Source organism: Cololabis saira, chromosome 2 (assembly GCF_033807715.1).
Source record: "Cololabis saira isolate AMF1-May2022 chromosome 2, fColSai1.1, whole genome shotgun sequence".
Lineage (NCBI taxonomy): Eukaryota > Metazoa > Chordata > Actinopteri > Beloniformes > Belonidae > Cololabis > Cololabis saira.
This window is the reverse complement of record NC_084588.1, coordinates 53,121,724-53,141,868: the sequence shown is the minus strand read 5'-3', so window position 1 is coordinate 53,141,868 and position 20,145 is coordinate 53,121,724. Positions and strand designations below refer to the sequence as shown.

The 20,145-nt window shown below is 39.2% G+C and overlaps 1 protein-coding gene across 1 annotated transcript in view; it reads right to left on the bottom strand.

Annotated features, from left to right (window-relative positions):
* Positions 1–20,145, bottom strand: part of LOC133464921 (insulin-like growth factor 1 receptor) — a 121,117-nt gene that overhangs the window by 39,989 nt on the left and 60,983 nt on the right. The window contains exons 3-4 of the mRNA XM_061747129.1: positions 3,507–3,810; positions 1,974–2,110 (exon numbers count right to left, since the gene is read on the bottom strand). Of these exons, the coding sequence (XP_061603113.1) occupies positions 1,974–2,110; positions 3,507–3,810 (441 nt within the window). The remainder of the gene's footprint in view (positions 1–1,973; positions 2,111–3,506; positions 3,811–20,145) is intronic.

Genomic DNA, 20,145 nt, shown 5'->3' with positions numbered 1-20,145 from the left:
GTATTTATACACTCAGATTCACCTCGTCACTATGTCACATTCACCGCTTTAACAGACTCATTTCATTTCATTTTATTCTTTATTTCACTCAAAAAAAATAAAATAAAACAATTCAATACAAATACAAATGTACGGAGCCCTGGAGGTGACATGGAAATTATTATTTTTATCTCGTGCGCACGACTTATTATCTCGCGTGAGTTAGGAAGGCGGTGAGTGAGAACAGAACACTGGGATTGAATAATTAGGCATTCACTTCAACATATACAGCTATTGATGCCAAGCATTTATCTAGTCGTCGAAGTCCGATCTCGGGAAAGTGGCTTCACAAACGACCTTTTAAAACTGGAACTATTTCCAGAGGCGGATTTGACACAAAGTGCTTCGACATTGTCACGTGAGCGTGCCGGACCGATCAGAGTGGCCGCTGGTCCAAGATCGCTGACAGATGACAGAATTATCACGAAGACAGAATTATCACTGTTTCAGTAGGTCTCTTAGATTTATAATTCAGATTAATTTTCATTTACATATAACATTGTTTGTAGTCATTTTAGTGCAATTTAAAGCTTATTTCTACAAATAAAATCAGCACTGTAGGCAGCGATCTTGGACCAGCGGCCACTCTGATTGGTCCAGCACACTCACGTGACAATGTCGAAGCACTTTGTGACAACTCCGCCTCTGGAAATAGTTCCACTTTTAAAACGTCGTTTGTGAAGCCAGTTTCCCGAGATCGGACTTCGACGACTAGATAAATGCTTGGCATCAATAGCTGTATATGTTGAAGTGAATGGCGTGAGATAATAAGTCTTGCGCACGAGATACAGTAAGTCGCACGCACGAGATAAAAAGTCGTGCGCACGAGATAACAATAATAATTTCCATGTCACCTCCAGGGCTCCGTACAAATGTTCTTAAAATGTGAATGAAAAGGGAGCAGAAAGAAGAAGAATCTTATCTGATCTGCCCCTTTTTCCAAGAAATAACTTCACAAATAACAAAATTTAAAATAAAAAAAAACAACAACTAAGTGAAATAAAAAAACTAAAAAAATAAATAAAATTACCGACATCTATGGGTATGTCAATCAAACTTAAACTAACATATTTCATTATATACTTAACATACAGGCTTTAATTGTTCTTTTGAATGTAATGTTTGATTTGGATTCTTTGTTTTCTTTATTCAGATTGTTCCATAAACTGATTCCTTTCACAGAAACACAACGTTCCATCAATTTAGTCCTGAATCTTGTTTTTTTTTTTAATCTCTGTTCCTTTTAAGTTATACTTGCTTTCTCTTTTTTTAAATCTTTTCTGAATGTTGATTGGTAAAGTTTTTTTATGAGCTTTAAACGTAATTTGCAGAATATTATAGTCTACTAATTCATGAAATTTCAACAATTTTAACTGAAGGAATAATGGATTTGTTGGATCTCTGTATCGTTTTCTACTGATTATTCTTATGGCTCTTTTTTGCAGAATGAAAATTGATTGAATATAAATGTTTTACAGGCATTTATTTCCCCAAACTTCAACACAGTAGGTCAGATATGGAACAATCAGAGTGTTATATAAAATATACAATGCTTTGTTGTCCAATGAATCCTTTACTTTGTGTAACAGAGCAATTGTTTTTGATATTTTTATCTTTGTATAATGTGTATGTGATTTTTATACGTGACTCCTCTGCGAGCGCTGTTTTTCGACCAAAGCTGCAGCACATTTTGGTTAATTACACAAGCTTATAATAAAAAGGGTGTTTTTCCTAAATGAAGAAATGTTACACAGCGTCTGGCCGACTCCCCCGAGCTAATAAATCTGGGATTTACTCCTCCTGACACTCCTCGGGAGCATGCCACAAACAGATTTTTATAATTCTGGACACACACTGGGAAAGTCCTCGGCCCTCCCTCCAGCAGAAATGTCAGTATTAACTGTAGTGCTGCTGTGGTACACTGCAGTACTTACGGCCTCTGCGGATGTTGATGTGCAGGTTTCCTTTGATAACAGTGCAGCCTTTGAGAGACTGAGCGGCATCCATGGAGTCAATGACCTTCTCCTCGCACACTTTATCACACACGCCATCACAGGCCGAGCAGAGCATGCTGGAGACAGAGAGATGCAGTAAATACACACACATTAACACGCCGACGTCCTTTAGCTTACCTATCATTTCTGTTGTTTAGATCAGCATTTTACACGACTGTCTCAGAAAATTAGAATATTGTGATAAAGTTCTTTATTTTCTGCAATGATTTAAAAAAAAAAAAAAATGTCATACATTCTGGATTCATTACAAATCAACTGAAATATTGCAAGCCTTTTATTATTTTAATATTGCTGATCATTATTTACATGCACTTTATCGTTGTCAATTTGTGTCTTAAAAATCAATAAACAAAGTTTATAAAAAAAAATTTAGTTGTGATGAATTTAGTGCTTCAGAAAAAATTGCAATATTTTGTTTGAAAAGAAAAACAAAACTCCAGAAACTTTGTTAAATTCATCATCAAATAAATATTCTGTATCTTCACATGAAAAAAAAAAAAAAAAAAATATTGCTGATCATGGTTTACAGCTTAAGAAACTCAAATATCCTATCTCAAAAAATTAGAATATTCTGGGAATCTTAAACTGTAAGCCATAATCAGCAATATTAAAATAATAAAAGGCTTGCAATATTTCAGTTGATTTGTAATGAATCCATAATGTATAACATTTTTGTTTTTTTTAATTGCATTATAGAAAATAAATATTTTTATCACAATACTATATCATCACAATATTGTTGGGTCAAGGCATCTTTGCAATGTAACAAAAGTATTCGTGTTGATTCAATGTAGGAGCTTGTCTTGTCTGTTTTCTTGTTTATATGTTTTGTATGTGTGAATTTTTGTGTTTCTGTATATATTTGTGAATGAGTATTTTTTTTTCCTGTTTGGTTTGTATCTGTGTGAACTAGGAATGGGTGATATTTTACGGTTCACGATTTACCGTCAAAAAAAGAAAAAAGAATTTGTATCTCGCGATAAAAATGATAAATTCCTGTTGATGATGTTTTTGTGTAAAACTGATTTATGATTCTGTGTTAAATCCACGCACAACGTACGTGAAGGAAGGAAGGAAGGAAGGAAGGAAGGAAGGAAGGAAGGAAGGAAATGAGCCAAGAAAGAAAGAAAGAAAGAAAGAAAGAAAGAAAGAAAGAAAGAAAGAAAGAAAGAAAGAAAGAAAGAAAGAAAGAAAGAAAGAAAGAAAGAAAGAAAGAAAGAACGGACGGACGATCGATTCCCATGGAGTTGAATTGGTATTTTTTTTAATCGTCATTTTTATCGTTATTGGGATAAATGCCAGAAATGATTGTGATACATTTTTTAGTCCATACCGCCCATCCCTAGTGTACACTGTATTGTCACTTATGAGAATACGAAGACCCCAGGAAGAATAGCTGCTGCTTTGCAAAAGCTAACGGGGATCTTAATAAAACATCTTAATAGAACAAACCTGTTGGTGAGAGAGCGCGTGTACCCGGACGGACACTCGGGCATGCACTCTCCTCCGTGGATGACGAAGGTGTCGTAGTCCGGCAGGTGCACCTTGGAGCAGAGCTTGGCGCTGATGCAACGCCAGCCCTCGAACCTGTAGGTGGCGGGGGGGCAGTCGGCCACGCAGCGCCCCTGGTGGTAGTAATGCACACACGCGGCACACGCCGTGTCGCTGGCCGGGGCCGTGCAGCTGCCCAGACACTGGGCGTGGCAGCACTCGCCCGCGTCCGTGCAGGCTCGCCGGCCGCACTTCTCCGGGCACTCTGGAGAGAGAGAGAGAGGGGCAATTGAATGAATGAATGAATGAATGAAGTTTATTCAGTCATGACAACACAAAACAACACCAAAAAAAACATTGTGCACAGCATTAACATTTCATACAAAACCAAAAATGTGTTGAACAATAACTGAAAAGGCTGAAGCAAAATGTTTATAAAAGCCTATCCTTTATTAACAACTTTCTATTTTTGGCTACTGACCTCCAGAAAACCAAAAAGAGAACAGAAAAGCAAAGAAACAACAAAAGGCAAAGAAACAATAGAAAAGCATAGAAACATTTACAGATGGTCAATTGCACTTATAAGCTTCAAAAATAGCTTTACAAACCATTTTCTTAAAAACCAAAAGAGAATGACATGTTTTTAAATGTATGTTGGCAACATTCCAGAATTTAACTCCAGTAATGGAACCTCTGTATTGAGTCAGGGAGCATTTTTGATTTTGCACTGAACATAATTTGCATGATTTTATAATAAAACAAATCATAAAATGGAAAAAGGAAAACTCAAATATCCTATCTCAAAAAATGTGAATATTCTGGGAATCTTAATCTTAAACTGTAAACCATAATCAGCAATATTAAAATAATAAAAGGCTTGTAATATTTCAGTTGATTTGTAATGAATCCAGAATGTATGACATTTTTGTGTTTTTAAATTGGATTTCAGAAAATAAAGAACTTTATCACAATATTCTAATTTTCTGAGACAGTCCTGTATATCTCTGTCTGCGTCCTGACTGAAGTAGCTGGAAGTGGTCGTGTGGTGAATTTATCTGCAGAGAATTTGCCCTTTGCCCCCCTCCCCCCAAAAATCTTATTATTACAAATAATAAAAAAGTTTGTTTGTGCAACATGGATTCCTGACTTTCATGCTGAATCTTGTAAAAACATGACACGTACAAATACTTGAATCCTTAGTTTAGGGATGTTTTTTTGTTTTTCTTTTGAAATAAGTGAGATGCATTCCTGACAATGAGGTTATGAGTATTTAAAACCTTTATCTGGAACGAGTAATCGTACCAACAATCAGTCGTCTTAGACCAGGGGTCTGCAACCCACAATGTTTTAGAGCCATATTGGACCAAAAACACAAAAAATAAATATGTCTGGAGCCGCAAAAAATGAAAAGTCTTGTATGTACAGTATAAGCCTTACAATGAAGGCAACACATGCTGCATGTATCTATATTAGTTATAACTGGGGAGAGATTTATTTTTCATTATGCACTTCGAGAAAAGTCGAAATGTCGAGAAAAAAAGTCTAAATTTTGAGAAAAAATGTCGAAATGTCGAGATTAATTTTGAAGTACAATTTCGAGAAAAAAGTCAAAATGTTGAGGAAATAGTAAAAATTTCGTGGAAAAAAGTCAAAAATGTCAAAAAAATTTTGAAATGTCGAGATTACAAAAAAGGGAAGAAAAAAAGAAAAAAAGAAAAAAAGAAAAGAAAAAAAAGAAAAATAGAAAAAAAGAAGAAAAAAAGGAAAAAAAAAAAGTCAAACATTTTTGAAAAAGCTCCAGGAGCCACTAGGGCGGCGCTAAAGAGCCGCGTGTTGCCGATCCCTGTCTTAGAGGGAAAACATGGGAATTACCAACTGGGGTGCAAAGAGAAGCACATCTATTTCACAATGTGTTGAATTACACACAGTTGACTCGTCTCAGTGAGCTGAACACGTGACGCCATGACAGCCAAGTCGCTCTGGGATACGTGTTATTGACACATTTACTTACACATTTGCCAACAAAAATGCCAACAATTTCTCATTTGGTTTTTGCAACAGATGGTTTTTGATGGTTTTCTGGGTGGTATGACCTAAAACTTTTCAATTCAGGTAATCAAATAATTCAGGTAAGACAGACAGAAGAAATGCCCTTCTGTCCCAAAGTTTAACAACCCATAACACACTTTTCCCCCAAAACGAACTGGTTTAACAAACACAAAAGCACAGCGAACAAATGTAGCCGGCGAGCGTCGGCTGCAGTAAACCTGTCACGACACTCCTGGTTTCGGCTGTCAACAGATTTGCATTTGCAGGAGAATGACTGACAATACACATGCAAATACACGCACAGCAGCTCATACTGGGGCTTGTAAAAGCACCAGACGCCACTCAGGAAGAAGGTGTGCAGGAATGAAAGCGACTGCACTCCACGTTTTCCGATTCACATCGATGCAAATAACTCCTCCACTTGCTGCAAGGTGTTCCCCTTAAACTCGTCTACACGTCAAGATCATTTCCCTGGCAGGTAACAAGTGTAAATGCAGATATCAGGCGTGGGTCAGTTTTATACAAGGATGTAAAACAACTCGTCAAACCATTGGCCCTCACGTCCTGCAGAGCAAAAGCAGCCTTGATGACGGGGGGTGGTGGTTGATTGAGGGGCTCCAGACTAGGGCTGGGGATCCATTCAAATATCAAGAATCCATTCGATTCCGATTCTTAAGATTCAGAATCGATTATCAAGATTTGATTCGATTCGATTCCGATATTGATTTGCGTTAGTGTTATTAAAACAGTTTTTTCAGCTGTTGCATGAATTATATGACTGTAGTTCTGCAACATATTAATACTAGTATTATATTGAGATTCAACAGCAAGTGTAGCAGCTAAAAATAACATTCTTGATTTGCTTAATTATAATGGTACTTTAAGTTTAAGTTATGGATACGTTGAAATTATACCTGTGTTACGTCATCACGTTGGGGCTTATAGGTGTGGCTCTAATTTGTTGGTTGGTTGGTTTGATTGTGTGGTGGCGGGTGGAAGACAAAGCGTTCATATTGTAGGCTGATATATTTTTTGTTGACCGTCACCGTTTTTGCTTTGCTTCAGCCACGTAAATATTCATTGTTTGTTATTTTATTTTTTCACTATAATAATCGATTGCTGCCAAGTGATATTTCTGTTACAATAAACCTGGATCAGTTTAAGCACCAATTCAACGGACTTTTATTTTTACCTTTTTTGAGTGACGCGTCAGCAAGCGGCCTCAGCGGCCTTTTTTGTTCCTACAGCAAGTATTGCAGCTAATGATGCGGTAAGGACCAATCAGCTCCCAGAATGCTGATAGAACTGAAACAGAAACATCGTGGGTCAGAATTACCAAACAGATCCAGGAGGAAACAGAGACGATGAAATCGGTTTTATTTTTTCCCACATTCCGTTTTTATTTGTTCCATTTTTTTTTATTTTGGTTTTTAATTTTTGAGAATGTGGTTTTTAGCATTTTTTGCAAATGTAACACCAAAACAGTATATAAAGTAATGAAATATAGACAATTTATGCAATTATAACCTAAAACTTTAATGTTTTCATACATTTAAACATATTTAAAGGCAAAAACATGGCACCAGTTATTCTGGTGTCCAACAAAACATTCCTTTTTTGGGGATAAACAAAAAAATAACCAAAGTTGTAATGTAATGATGAAAAAAAATACATAAATAAATAAAAGAAAATAATAACCCCCCCCCCCCAAAAAAAAAAATTGAATAAAAAATAAATAAAAATCGATCTTTGGACATATGAATCGTTTTTTAGGAATTAATATGAGAATCGATTTAGAATTGGGAAATCGATTTTTTCAACACAGGCCTAGACAGATGTACAGAAACAGAGCCACACCTCCTGGTGGCCTTTCACTAACCAGCAGAGGGATTTCAACGAGGCACAATGGAAGTGCAGGGTCACTAGGGGTGGGCAAAAATATCGATATGGCAATATATCGCAATACTTTTCCAGCTGATTCAATATCGATAATCAAAATTTGAATATCGATATTTTTTATTTTTATTTTTTTTTTTACATTTTTTATCCCCGATTTTTTCCCATTCCATCCCCCAGTGCTCCTACCTAAGTGACAGTCCTGGGCATTGCCACTCTCTACCAACCCTGGGAGGGCCCTGCACTGAGCTCAGGTTTTATTTCACGTTTTATTTCATTTTATAATTTATTTTTTATATAACACAATTGCCTGTCCTTAAAAAATGAAAAATAGTGGACAGAGGTTTATTTATTTATGGATTTATATCTATACTGACTGATCACTGTGCCTGTCCTTGGTTTTAGTTCCATCTTTCTTGTGTTTATTATCATTTGCCACATAATTAAAGCAACCTCATACTAAATGGAATGTTAATTTCATATGATGTAAATAATATGAAAAACATATACAAATATGTTGTAACTTTAGCTTGTATAGTTATAATAAAACATTGTTTTGACTCAGTTTGTCCCATGAATTGTCACTATAATGTGATGAACGTGCAACTCGGATTTAAAGATCCATAAAGCTTTTTACAGTTTTCAGCAAACTTTATATAACATCGCAATTAGGGCTGTTCGATTAATCAATTTTAAATCGTAATCGCGATTATGTAATTAGAACAATGTTAAAACGTGAAAATCGTAAAATCGATTTTTCACTTTTTTTTTTTTTTTCCCTTGTCTGCACACATATTAATGATTGATACCATATTAATGATTGATGGAAATACCTCTCAATACCTGCGACAAGTGCCCCATCGGAGAGGCTCTTTAGTGTAGGAGGGGCCGTTGCCACCGGGCATCCCTCAAGCCAGATGCGGTAGACCGGCTCGTGCTCCTTGCAAAAAACTTGCAAATGTGAATAGCAAATGTAATGAGTGACATTACACACCTCTACCTCCTTCATGGGTTGCATTATTATTTAGCATGCAAAGACCCAGTTTAGTTTAATTAGAAAATGTCTTGTTTTATTTAATTGGAAATATAACTTACTGTATGTTTGCAAGTGCTGATTTGCTGATTTTTTTTTTCAGAGATAAAACTTTATATTTTATTATATTTTTTAAAACTTTTTTTCAACTTATTTTACAGAGTTTTGCACTTTATTTATTCATTTTTGGTTTAATAAGAGCAAAGTTTGCACTTAAAGCCCAATGGGGCAAATGTTCAATAAAAAAACAGCATATTTGAAATCATTTCTTTGCCTTTTGTCAATTCACAAAATAATCGTAATAGAAAATCGGATTTTGAGAGAAAAAAATCGAGATTTTATTTTTGGGCAAAATCGAACAGCCCTAATCGCAATATATCGCAAAATTTGAATATCGCAATATCGTATCGTATCGTGACTCAGGTATCGTGATGTGTATTGTATCGTGAGGTCTTTGGCAATACCCACCCCTAAGGGCCACAGCAGCTTCCTCCCCCCCTGACACTGACTCAACCTTCCCCACACAGGTGAGCCTTTTCACTGGCTTTAACGTCGGCAGCTTCACTCGCTGGAGAGGGAGACGTGAGCCGACCGGCTGAGCCGTACCGGCTCTGCTGCAGAACCGTACCGGCTCTGCTGCAGAACCGTACCGGCTCTGCTGCAGAACCGTACCGGCTCTGCTGCAGAACCGTACCGGCTCTGCTGCAGAACCGTACCGGCTCTGCTGCAGAACCGTACCGGCTCTGCTGCAGAACCGTACCGGCTCTGCTGCAGAACCGTACCGGCTCTGCTGCAGAACCGTACCGGCTCTGCTGCAGAACCGTACCGGCTCTGCTGCAGAACCGTACCGGCTCTGCTGCAGAACCGTACCGGCTCTGCTGCAGAACCGTACCGGCTCTGCTGCAGAACCGTACCGGCTCTGCTGCAGAACCGTACCGGCTCTGCTGCAGAACCGCACACTAATTGCTCAGAAAAGGACTGCGTCCCTGCGTGAGCGTGTGTGTGTTCTGTAAGCAGTAAAGAGAAAGGACGGGGATATCTGCGGCTCCAACAGCCAGATGAGCAAATAAAGCGTCCCTGGTGATGTCATGTGCTTGGGTTAGCCAGCGGCCGTGTTTAAACACAATCCAAACAACGTCAGGTTTGTAGGAAGCGGTGATTGTTTATGGGGCGGCGAGTGATGAAACGCTGACACATGTTACGACTCGCTCCCGTCGCTAAGGAGACAAAAGAAAAGACCAACTCGTGTTTATATCTCTGTGATTTATCCGTGTTGCTTATGTAGAGGTGGTTAAAGTGGTTAAGTTAATGCTGTAAAACAGAGATGTATTTGCAGTAGGAGGTCAGTCATAAATACAACAGAAAAGTTCCAACCGTAAGCAGATAACTTTCTGACTTTCTGACATTTGTTTGAAACCGGGAGGTTTGTGTTGCATTCAGAACATTTCTGTATTTCTGTTCTGTTAAACTGGAAACCAACGCCTAGTTTTAATCAGACGTGTCTTCAGTATTCACCTTCATTACTCAGGTAGAAGTATAGATACTAGAGTTTAAAAATACTCCTGTTGAAGTTGAAGTATCAACTCAAGTTTTTTACTCAAGTAAAAGTATAAAAGTACTGGTTTCAAAACTACTTAAAGTATAAAAGTAAAAGTAATGTAAGGGGGAAAAAAGCCATTGAAAATGAATGTATCTTAGTATAATGCAAATATATTAAAGAAGCATAAATGTGTACTATTGAGCATTAACATGTGTTAATATAAATATATTAAAGAAGCATATATGTGTACTATTGAGCATTAACATGTGTTTCAGAGAGCAGCAGATATGATGACTAGTTCCTATAAGTATTGTAATGGTGCAAAAAGTCAAACTTCATGTTCATGTTATCATTTATCCTAACCTTTATTGGAATGTACATCCAAGTTTAGTTGCAGGAATCTGAGGGAACGGATGTAAGAACAAAACTGGACAAGAACATCTGAAACAACCACAACCAAATTCACTCTATCCGGATGGAGCAATTTAACTGGATAGTTTTATTTAAAGGCCCAAATGAAATAGTAAGGAGCCTGTAAGAGCTCAAATGAAGAAAAAAAAAGTAACTTCGTGGCCACGTTAAAGTTCATCGAGAGCACGTTGTGTGTCATCGTGAGCACAATTTATTAAAGCGTGGGTACGATTAACAAAGCGTGCGCACATTTTGGAAAATTGTGCGCACAATATATCATAAAATCATGAGTACGATTTACTTACCCTTGATCAAAATTTAATAAAAGTGCGCACGAGTTGACAAAACGTGCACACGAGTTAATAAAACGCGCACACGAGTTGATAAAACGTGCACACGAGTTAATTAAATGTGCTCACGTTTTATTAAATCGCGCGAACGAGTTAATAAAACGTGTGCTCGATTCTGTCAACATTAAAAATATATTGCATGATCCTTCACAGGCTCCGTAAAATAGAGTAACGAGGCTGTTTTTAAAATGTAAGGAGTAAAAAGTACAGATAATTGCGTGAAAATGTAAGGAGTAAAAGTAAAAAGTCGTCTGAAAAATAATTACTCCAGTGAAGTATAGATAACCAAAATTTCTACTTAAGTAAGGTAACGAAGTATTTGTACTTTGTTACTTGACACCTCTGTTTTTAATCAACAGTTAAACTGCTCTGGATTTTCCTGATTAAATCTCCAGGTCGCTGAGAGTCGGAGTTTGATTTCCAGATTCCCATTTTTGGTGAAATAACTCCCTGAAACGCTCGTTAGACGGCGACATGTGACACATTAGAACTCCGTCTTGTTCCTCGTCCCGTGTCGGGCAGGAACCATGACATGACCCTCCACTCCACATCCTGACTCACACAAAAGCCAATCAGATCCTGCAGCCCGATGGTCCCACCAGCCATTCAGCAGCCTGTTTGTGCTCAGCGGGACGACACCAGTGCTGCGTTTCACTGGCACAGAATGTTCTCTCCCCGCTGCACGCCCCCCTCCCACCGCCCCCCTCCATCTCCCCCTGACCTCTCGTGATGGGGCCATTACGGCTAAAAAGGTGTAATTTTGCAACCTGACAAACGTAAAGCTCCCGGCTCCGTCGGGAGGGAGGGAGAAGCAGCCGTTCCCCCGGCCCGAACCCTGGCCATGCCTGGAGCCGTTGGTCTGTCGCCTCCTAAATACAACCCTGACAGACAGTGAAGGGTGGACCGACGTGGAGGGGTCAGTGGGTACGCAGCCGTGCACATCAGCATTCCTCTGGATGTGTGCAACGTGATGGATCGCAGCTTTTGTCCTCCTTACTACACTTGCATGCAGCTTTAACTCATGCACCGCAGCCCTGAAATTCTTCAGACGTCGTCTAAAAGGAGTCACGTGTGGACATTTCGACATACAAACCCATCAGATCAGGCGTTATGCAGATTCCCCCGAGCACAGAGTGCAGGTACTTTAGAGCTAAAGCAAGAATTTGCCACAAAACTATGAGATTCGTTCCTTCGTTCCCTCAATGGTACGCCTGTAAATCGCTCTCAGCCCTTTAATCCGTGGCGTAGATACGACCACATGAACGCAGTATTGATTGGAGAAAGCAAAAACAATCATTCCAGATAAGTCACTTGCGTCATCCGTCATCCTCGCTGCCTGTAAACAAATCACTGCAATTTCTGCAGCTTACTTTTTTGCATAACGCTCCCCGACCTGCGCCGCTCCACCGAGACGCCGCCCTGACCCGTTTCTAGTAAGAACCTGGATCCTAGCGTCACGGGCAGGTGTGAAACTGGTCAGCACTCGGGTCCCATCCCCTTTATCCAGACTTATGGGCTACGACGGCTTTCAGGACACGTCGAGTTGCAGAACGGGTGAAGGACACGGGGATTCGATTGGACAGAGTTGGGAAGATGGAGGAACATACGATTGTTTTCACACCCAGGGCCGCCGCAAGGGGTGTGCGAACCGTGCGACCGCACGGGGCCTCGCGCTATGGGCCGTTTCTTTTTTTTTCTTTTTCAAAAAAAAAGATATTTTTCTAATTTTTTTTTTCGTTTTTTTTCCCCTTATAAATATCAACAGTCACGTTCCATTACAGACCTAAATGTGTACTAGTCTGTGCATATCAATAAATATATGTGCAATGATGCGCGTGTCTGTTGTTCAATACAACTGATCAGACCAAGCGCAGACACAAGCTGCTCTGATCCAGACGGTGGAGTTGGAACAAACTGTCACACAATGTCGAGAGAACGAGACAGATTCAGGAAATTTCCATCAGGGGATGAAAAAGGAAAAAAACTAAAGAAAATGGAAGAGTTTAATGCCTCTCTGAAAGGCTTGTTTGATAAATTTGTTACAAAAATCACCGATCCGCCCGGGTCTCAAGCAGCCGTGGGGCCCCGCGTTGAGGCAAGAGATGATGAGGAGGCAGGGGAAGGTATCCAGTATTTTGATAATTGGAGAGTTAAAATTGCGCAAATAAACACCCGATCCGACCCGAAAAACCCCAAAATTTCAGAGGGCCCCCCCCAGCCATTTCGCACAGGGCCTCGCAAATCTCCCAGACGGCTCTGATCACACCTAATAGTCCGGGAGACTCTGTTCATCTGGGATTGTAACAATCAGCTGGTCCGAGTTTGATTTTATCAAACGTACCAAACAAAACAATCACTTAAGCCGAGGACACACCAATCCGACGTCGCCCGCTGTCGGCCGACTGCTGTGTCGCCTCGCGTCGCCTGTGTCGGGCTCAAAGAGAAGCACTAGACACACCGCAAAGACGACACCCAACGGCCGACTATGGCGTACGTTCTGCGCAGTCTGTGTTTCAATTTGCTGCGATGTTTTCGGAGAAGGCGCAGCAGCAGCTCACGTACAGACATGATCGCCAGGTCAACCTGCCGTCGTCCCGGGGAGAAACCTGCAGCTCTGTGGAGAATTACCGCTGGCTGAAATAAATCATTTAGGAAGATAAATGTTGGTTTAATAGATGAAATCTAACAGTTGTAGCTACGCCTGTTAAGAAATTTGCTCCGAAAATTTCGGGATTTCTGCCTGCCGGCTCGGGAGCTGATTTATGGTTCTGCGTTAAATCAACACAGAGCCTACGGCGTAAGGTACGGCGTACGGCGACGCGTAACCTACACCGTAGGCTCTGCGTTGGTGTAACGCGGAACCATAAATCAGCCTTTATTCTGGCGAGGTTTGAAAAAGACTTCGCAACAACGGGCAAACAAGTGATTATATACATTCACTGAGTGAATATTATGAAAGTAAAATATATATTTCTCGCTAGAAATGTAATCAAAACGCATTTTTATGCAGAAACTAACTCAAAATATTGATTTTATTCACAAAAAAATAAGAAATGTCTGCTATGTTGTTTTTTTTTTATTCAGCTGTTTGACCGACGGCCGACGCCGATTCGACATGTCGAATCGGCTGAAAAGCTGCCGACGGGCGGCCGACCTGTGGCGACGTGCGGGACACACCAGGAAAACTAGGCCGACAGACGCACCGGCGCTCAACGACGGCCCGACGCCCGACAGTCGGCTTGGTGTGTCAGGGCCTTAAGGAGATAAAAAAGACGAGCATCGTTGCCTCTCCACTAGTTAGATTGAACCTTCAATGTTGTGGTGGGTGATTTACCAGCAGTTGTGACATATTTTCATTCTGCCATTTGTCTATCAGAGCTTCTACCTTTACCTCCCCCCAGAAATCATGCTACATGCGTGTTTCTTTACGTTTCCTTTACCCACAATGCTGCAGTCCTCTCTCTGCATCTGGTCCACTTGAAGCCGACTATGACCTCCGTTTTTAAGTGGACCGGAGCTCCGCTGATCCAGAGTTTACCGGCACATTCACACCTCCCCAAATGGACCCGACGTTCAGAGCAAGTGAACTCTGGTCCATTTAAAGTGGATCAGGCGGATCAAGCAGCCAACTTCAATCACCCAGGGGAAGATTTACACCTACATGGCTCAAACACTTTTATATTCACAACCGAACGGCTCCACATCACTGACGTCTACAATAAAAACAAGAAGTTACAATATCTTCCTTATCTTTGCAGGATGCAGTGAGGAAAATGATCCAGCTATAAGTGTATTAGTAATCCTGCGTCTCAACGCCGTGGTCGTTAGTAACCGACCACCGGGAAACCGAGCGTGAGTGGGGGACATCAAGCCAAGGAGGCCGTGCCGTCAGCGAGGCTAAGAAGTTAAATCTTTGCCGGCCATCTATTTAGAGGGTGTAAAATGTGCTACACTAATCTACGCTGTGGAAATTTACCAGACACGGCAGATTGCGCCTGATTGTTCGTCTGGGTTGCTTTACGCCCGTCTCTGTCCCGGTGACGTCAGCACATGCAAGAGCTCAGAAAATTAGCTTTTAGTTTACCGGTAGTTTAGTTTATTTTGGTCATTTACATTTTAAGATGTTTGCATATACACACTGTATATGTATACACACAGGTATGAATATATATATTATATATATGTACACATTTCTTTTTTTTTTTGACCAAAAATGTATAGGCTGAAGCCTCATGGCTGCATGCGGCTCTTTAGCGCCGCCCTAGTGGCCCCCTGGAGCTTTTTCAAAAATGTTTGACCTTTTTTTTCCATCTTTTTTTCCTCTTTTTTTTCTTCTTTTTTTCTTTTTTTCTTCTTTTTTTCGTCTTTTTTTCTTTTTTAATCTCGACATTTCGACTTTTTTCTCGAAATTTTGACTTTTTTCTAAAAAAAATTCTCAACATTTCGACTTTTTTCACGAAATTTCGACTTTTTTCTCAACATTTCGACTTTTTTCTCGAAATGCAAATGAAAAAAAAAATCTTCCCCCAGTTCTAACTAATATAGAAACATGCAGTATGTGTTGTCTTCATTCTAATTCTGATACAAGACTTTTCATTTTTTGCGGTTCCAGACTTTTGTTGTTTTTTGTGTTTTTGGTTCAATATGGCTCTAAAACATTTTGGGTTGCCGACCGCTGGTATAGGCTGAAGCCTCATGGCTTATTTTGCCTATCCTTTTCACCAAAGGCAAACTTCAGAAACAAAAAGATATTAATAAGAAGAAAACGAAACGAACAAACAAAACAAAGAAAATGAACAAAGAAGAAAATAAAATAAATGTGGTCACTCACGATTGAGGACAGCTGCAGGAGGAAAGTTGCATAATTCAGACAGTTTAATATGAAGATAATTTATATTAGTGTTCTATATTTATCTATTATTTTAGATTCATAATTTTTTTTAAATTTGTAAATTGAGCTGCTTTTTTTAGTTCCTCATCCAGGTGGTTCCAGTTTCACCTTCGACACTGATACACCGCAACATTTTTTTTGTTCTTGGCCATTTCTACGGTGGCCGAGACCCGCCATTGCGGAAAATTAAAGAAACGCTGCAAATAAAATAAACGCTGAAAATAAAAAAAAAAAACGCCGCTGCAAATAAAAGAAACGCTGCAAATAAAAAGAAACGCTGCTGCAAATAAAAAATAAAACGACGCAAATAAAAAAGCCACAACAGAAGTGAATTACCGGGGACTATTTTTGCTGATGCACCGGTGTTTTTTACGTGAGAGGAAAAGAAGAAGACGAAGAGGACGTAAGTGAAAAGGAAGAAATAAGAAGAGCGAGGAATAAGAAGAACAACGAACGAGAAAATAAGTGAAAAGATTAGTGTTCAACGTTGCTACGTGTAATTTTTAATGTGCAACACCGGTGCATCAGCAAAAATAGTCCCCGGTAATTCACTTCCGTTGTGGCTTTTTTATTTGCGTTGTTTTTTTATTTTATTTGCAGCGTTTCTTTTATTTGCAGTGGCGTTTGTTTCTGTTTACAGCGTTTATTTTATTTGCAGCGGCGTTTGTTTCTGTTTGCAGCGTTTATTTTATTTTCAGCAATGGCGGGTCTCGGCCACCGTACATTTCTGCTCAAAAATGCCACAGCCCCTTAGGTTGTGCCTCCAGGATAAAGTGTGGGAGCGATCAGAAAATTAGCTGGAAATTAGAAGAAAAAAAAACAAACAAGAAAAACTGTTTTAGTAATTAAAAGTGGAAAATTACCTCAGTTATATGTATGATGTACCAATAAACCAGCTGAATAGAAGTCATCCGTGCGTAATGAGTAATATTTCTTCAAATCCTTCATGTCCGGACCTGTTCAAGCTTACGTTTGAGAGCGGTTGTTAAAGAGAGTGATGTGACGAGTTGTAGAACATAATTACAGGTAATTATGGAGTCACTCGTATAAATTGAGATAAACAGTTTTCCTTTTCCATTGTGTCATAACAGAGCAGTCTGGCTGCAGGATAAAGATCACGGTGCCGGGGCTTCCAGGGAAACAGAAATACCAGCCCAGCGGGACGGCTATGGAGTAAGATAACTTCCAAAAAGATGTGTCCATGTTAGAACTATTCGTATTCGTAATGATAAACATTTGTATGTAAATACAAAAGTTGTACCCAAAATTCTGCTGTCACACATGATTCTGATAAATGATTAGGGTTAGGATTGTTTTTATGTGAGTATGAATCTAAAAGCTGTGAGTGCAAAGTCTTGAATACAGCTGTAATTTCTACGACTACGAGTCTTCACTGAACACGAATTCAAGTTTATGGGTACGAGTCGAAAACTGTTGAAATGACGTCACAGGCAGAAACAGCATAGACATTTATACGCCCCATCGAGTGCTGAGCTAACTACCACATCAGTAGTAAATGGACTTATTTTCATAAAGCGCCTTTCTACAAAGAAATGTACGTTTTACGTCTCATTTATTCATTCAAACACGCACTAATATACTTGGGAAACAGTTAGGCACCAAATATAATATATTTAATTTCCTCAGATGGCAAAAATAAGAACTTTATTGATCCCACATAGGAGTAATTCATGTTATATCAGCTATAGAGAACAAGGTAGTGCCGAAAAACAATATATATCCCCCTCACAAAAATAAGAACAATAGAGAAACATATTTTCTCATCAACAAAACATATTTTTAAATTTTCAAGTAACAAAATAACATATTTTAACTATTTTTTAGATTTTTTCAATTATTTCATTGTCTGAAAAATGGTTCAAATATGTTATTTGAAAAAAATTAAATTTGTTTTGTTGATCTATTTTTCTATATTTTTCTTATTTTTGTGAGGGGGGATATACTGTATATTGTTTTTCGGCACTACCTTGTTCTCTATAGCAGATATAACATTAATTACTTCTATGTGGGATCAATAAAGTTCTTATTTTTGCATTTTCTCAGACAATAAAATAACATGCAGCAGAATTTTGGGTACAACTTTTGTATTTACATACAAATGTTTATCATTACGAATAGTTATAACATGGACACATCTTTTTGGAAGTGATCTTACTCCATAGCCGGCGGGCTGGGAAACTCACACCGGCCACGGTGCACGTCTGGAGTTCTGCCCCGATAAAGCAGTAAAAACACATCCATGTAAATGTACCACGCATGTACCGCGCATGTACCGCGCATGTACCGCGCATGTACCGCGCTGCAGCGACTAAAGTGGCAGGTGGACCCGGGGGTTTTTTTTAGCTCCCTTTCTACTCTGCTTGATCAGCTGATCAAGTAAGAATTAAAAGCCTGTCTCATGGTTAATCCTTGTTTTTATTCCCCGTCGTATGCTTGGTAGGAACAGGATGTCCCGCGCAGACACACATTTGCTGTGATGACGGTGCAGGCTTTAGCGTACACTACTCAGGAGCGCAGCACAACAACAGATAAAGGCAGATGTCTAGACGGATGACGGCACAGCTGGTCCAACAACACAGATACAGATCTGCATTTGTTTAATTAAAAAAAAAAGGAAAAACACTAACCAGAAATGCATCAGTTAAGGTTTTACAGCTCAACCCCCTCGTCCCCCCACCACCACCACCCTTCCACCCACAACACCTACACACTCAGCAGTCTGAGCCGTCTCTTTGTGCACAAAACATGTTTTGGCAGAGTCAACTCCTTTTTATCTGATAACTTCATTTCATTAGTTTTAGTCGCTTTTAGTTTTCTGCTTCATGTTGCTGAAGGACCGGCCTTTAATGACAGATCCTCTTACTTTAATACGATCTCTTCTTCTATAGCTCCCCAGGGAACGTTACTGGCTCCACTTACAGACGCAGATCAGAAAATATGTGAATACAGAAACTAAATACAATAAAGATGGAAAATTTAAAGTGAATATATATATATATATATATATATATATATATATATATATATATATATATATATACACATCCTACCAGAAAATAGACTACATGCACCTTGTACTGCTCCTTCATACTTCCATATATGAGCTACTGTGTGGACGTGTGGGAGAACACGTATAAAACGAACACGGATACAATATTCAAACTTCAAAAAAGAGCAATAAGAATTGTAAATAAAGCGGCCTTTAGAGAATCAACAAACCCACTCTTCATCAAACTGAGAACACTCAAATTTAAAAGGAGCATGAGGCTCCTTTTAAGAAATGACTCTCTAGCGCCACCCTTCTCCACGACGGCCGTTGGGGGTACTGCAGCCAACAGTGAAGCCGGTGTTCTGCCATTCAATGCTCCCTGCCAGAAAATGCTACTTTGTGGTTCTGCACATGCGCACAGTCGATTTTCAAAGTTTGATTGCGACGCCAATCATTTCTTGCACGATGTAAAAAGGATAATATGGATGTCGAGTATTTGATCCTTCAAAATACATTACCCATGACATGAATTGCATAACACTTTGTGAAAATTATACGATAAAGAGAAAAAAAAAACAATTTTATAGTTTTATTTGACATTAATTTGGCTATTCACCTTTATTTAACCAGGCAGGTCATTAAGAACATTCTTATTTACAATAACGGCCTGGCAAGAGACAAGCACCACTTTGGGGAAAAGGATGTGGTTTAGGGAGTAAAACACAATAAAATTGTAGCTCTGCAAAGGTAGAAAACCATTATGTAGCATTTTTTGGCAAAGCAGCAAAAAATGGCAGAACACCGGCACGGGAGAACGGGGAGAACGCACATGCAGCGTCATGTGACGTCACATCCGCAGGACAGCGCGGGAAATTCGGGCCCGAATTGCAGCACATTTTGCAGCACACAGCCTGTTCAAGGCAACGGAGAGATACACTAGAGGAAACATTCTTTTTGGTTTGGAACGCTTCATCTGACATTATTACTAGAAAACTTAAAACGTATACCAATTTATTTCGTAAATCCTGCCTCATCATCATCAGTTGCCACAAGACATCCAGAAGTTGTTTCAAATAAAAGAAAATAAACACAATCTCAGGGGAATATGCTATTTTAAAAAACAGCATGTACGAACAAACATCAAAACCCATTGTGTCTCAGTGAAGGAGTTAATCTGTGGAACAACTGCAAAGGTGAAATGAAATCATGTTATTCACCAAGTAAGTTTAAACAAATCTTTAAAATCAATACTCTTTATGGATACAAAACGGAAATGGACACATGAACTGACAGTTCCTTGCTCAGCTGAACCACTTTTTCTTTTATGCTTTTCTTTTAGAAGTTCTGTGAAATGAAGAAATGGTAAAAACAGAACATTAGAAGGGGTAGGACTAGAAAAGTTTTTTGAAACTTCATCCTA